This window comes from Clupea harengus, chromosome 14 (assembly GCF_900700415.2).
Source record: "Clupea harengus chromosome 14, Ch_v2.0.2, whole genome shotgun sequence".
Lineage (NCBI taxonomy): Eukaryota > Metazoa > Chordata > Actinopteri > Clupeiformes > Clupeidae > Clupea > Clupea harengus.
This window is the reverse complement of record NC_045165.1, coordinates 12633910-12636409: the sequence shown is the minus strand read 5'-3', so window position 1 is coordinate 12636409 and position 2500 is coordinate 12633910. Positions and strand designations below refer to the sequence as shown.

Genomic DNA, 2500 nt, shown 5'->3' with positions numbered 1-2500 from the left:
GTTCTCTTCCTGTTTTATCCTCTGCCAACGCACTCTCAGTCCACTTCTCACCTCTCTTTTCTTTTTCTGTTTCCCCCCATCTCTCTCACCCTGTCTTGTACTACCCTCTCTGTACCCCTTTTATTCTCTCTCTCTCTCTGTCTCTCCTTCTCTCTCCCCATCTCTCTCTCTCTCTCTCTCTCCTTCTCTCCCTCTCTCTCTCCTTCTTTACCGTATTCTCCCTCTCCCCCATCTCTCTCTGTCTCTCTCTCTCTCTCTCCTTCTCTCTCTCTCTCTCTCCTTCTCTCCCTCTCTCTCCTTCTCTACCGTATTCTCCCTCCCCCCATCTCCCTCTCTCTGTCTCTCCTTCTTTCCCTCTCTCTCCTTCTCTACCGTATCTCCCCCCCCCCCGCCTCAGGAGGAGGAGGCGCTGCGTGGCCAGGTGAAGGACCTGGAGGAGAAGCTGGAGACGCTGAAGCTGAAGCGGCAGGAGGACAAGGCCAAACTCAAGGAGCTGGAGAAGCACAAGATCCAGCTGGAGCAGCTGCAGGAGTGGAAGAGCAAGATGCAGGAGCAGCAGAACGACCTGCAGAAACAGCTCAAGGAGGCCAAGAAGGTGGAGAGAAATAAACAACACACACCTGCACACACACACACACTCTCTCTCGCACCTACACACACACACTCTCTCTCTCTCTCGCACCTACACACACACACACTCTCTCTCTCTCTCTCTCTCACACCTACACACACACACACACTCTTTTTCTTTCTGCCTGAAAAGGAACTCCCATACATACACATGATCAGCAGCCGATCAGATCAGATGCCATAAGAACGAGATGTGTCTGCCTGTGTGCATGTGTGTGTGTGTGTGTGTGTGTGTGTAGACGCTAATCCCAGCCTGTGTTGCTTTAGGAAGCCAAAGACGCTCTTGAGGCTAAGGAGCACTACATGGAGGAGATGTCGGACACAGCGGACGCTATAGAGATGGCTACTCTGGACAAGGAGATGGCCGAGGAGAGGGCAGAGTCACTCCAAATAGAAGTGGACTCATTGAAGGAGAGGGTAGAGGAGCTGAGCATGGACCTGGAGATCCTCAAACACGAGATAGAGGAGAAAGGTACACACACACACACACACACACACACACACACACACATACACACACACATACACACACACACACACACACACACACACACACATTTTATATACTTTATTTGACTTGATTTGACAAATCAAGTTTCATCAGGAATCACATTTCCTAAATAGTCCAACAAATTTAAACAGGTCAACATTCCATTATGGGTTGTACAGTTCAAGGGTATGGGAAACATCATCTCTTCCAAATAAACATGCTTCATATTGTATTGTATTGAGCAGTACTTTGCCAACAGTTTGGCCCCCCAATGCAAAGTCCATGTACCGCCACTCCGCCAGCCTGTGAACGTGACCTAAGCTGACAAAAACGAGGACAATCAACTGACATTTGTATCCTAGGTTCTCAATGGCAGTAATAGGTGAATAATATTTCGTTTTTTTGCACAGTCTGAATATTCCCAAAACAGATCAAAGGCACATGCATGTTCAAACATTTGAACTTTTTTGGCATTTTGAGAAATTAGTGAAGATCTCCAGTGTGTTTGCAATTCCAGAGAAGGTGTCTGCAGAAGAATTAAACTAATCAAAACAGACAGTAGTATGTTAATGCATCTGCTCATCCTCTGTGCGTGGGATCTGTGCAGCTATCAGGTCTACAAGACTATCATGTCTGGCAATATACAGCCCTTTAAGAGAGCTCCAGCTGTTCATGAGATGGGCTAGTTACTCCAGATGTTGAGGAGGGTCATGCAGCATACAGAGGGGGGAATGATCGGAGGGAAACCACAGTCCTAAGCTGTATTTAGTTTGGAGAACCCGCAGGTGAGCTTTTACAGAAAGTTAGGATCTCCTCACTGATGGTGGCATTTCTGTAGATGGTGTGTGATATGGAGTCCTCAGCAGGCCAGGCCAGCTTTGCCAACTTTCCCTGGAGTTTTAAGCTGGACCAGTAGTGCAGGTTTGTGTTCTCTGAATCTCGAGAAGAGCCTGCCTTCATGTTTTAGGTTGGAGCAGGTAAGATGTTTCATTTTGATGCAGCATTACCTCCACTGGGATTGATGGGTCAACCACCACTGCATCAGAGACCTCTGTTGGGTGGGAATGAGAGGTCCACTTTAGTTCAGTGCCTCTCCTCAACCACCACTGCATCAGAGACCTCTGTTGGTTGGGAATGAGAGGTCCACTGCATCAGAGACCTCTGTTGGTTGGGAATGAGAGGTCCACTGCATCAGAGACCTCTGTTGGTTGGGAATGAGAGGTCCACTGTAGTTCAGTGCCGTTCCTCCTGCAGAGGTCAAGAGGTCATTTAGATCTGGCCTGTGTTTGTTCATCGAGTCTCCCGTTGGCTTTTCTTTTAAAACCCAAGAAGTTGTTACATTTACATTTAGTAATTTAGCAGACGCTTTTGTCCAAAGCG

At 47.8% G+C, this 2500-nt stretch overlaps 1 protein-coding gene across 7 annotated transcripts in view; it reads left to right on the top strand.

Annotated features, from left to right (window-relative positions):
- The window catches only part of dctn1b (dynactin 1b), a 39330-nt gene that overhangs the window by 20589 nt on the left and 16241 nt on the right, over window positions 1-2500 (top strand). For all 7 annotated transcript variants that reach the window (XM_031580058.2, XM_031580060.2, XM_031580059.2 and 4 more), the window contains 2 exons: window positions 398-595; window positions 898-1102. In XM_031580058.2, the coding sequence (XP_031435918.1) occupies window positions 398-595; window positions 898-1102 (403 nt within the window). The remainder of the gene's footprint in view (window positions 1-397; window positions 596-897; window positions 1103-2500) is intronic.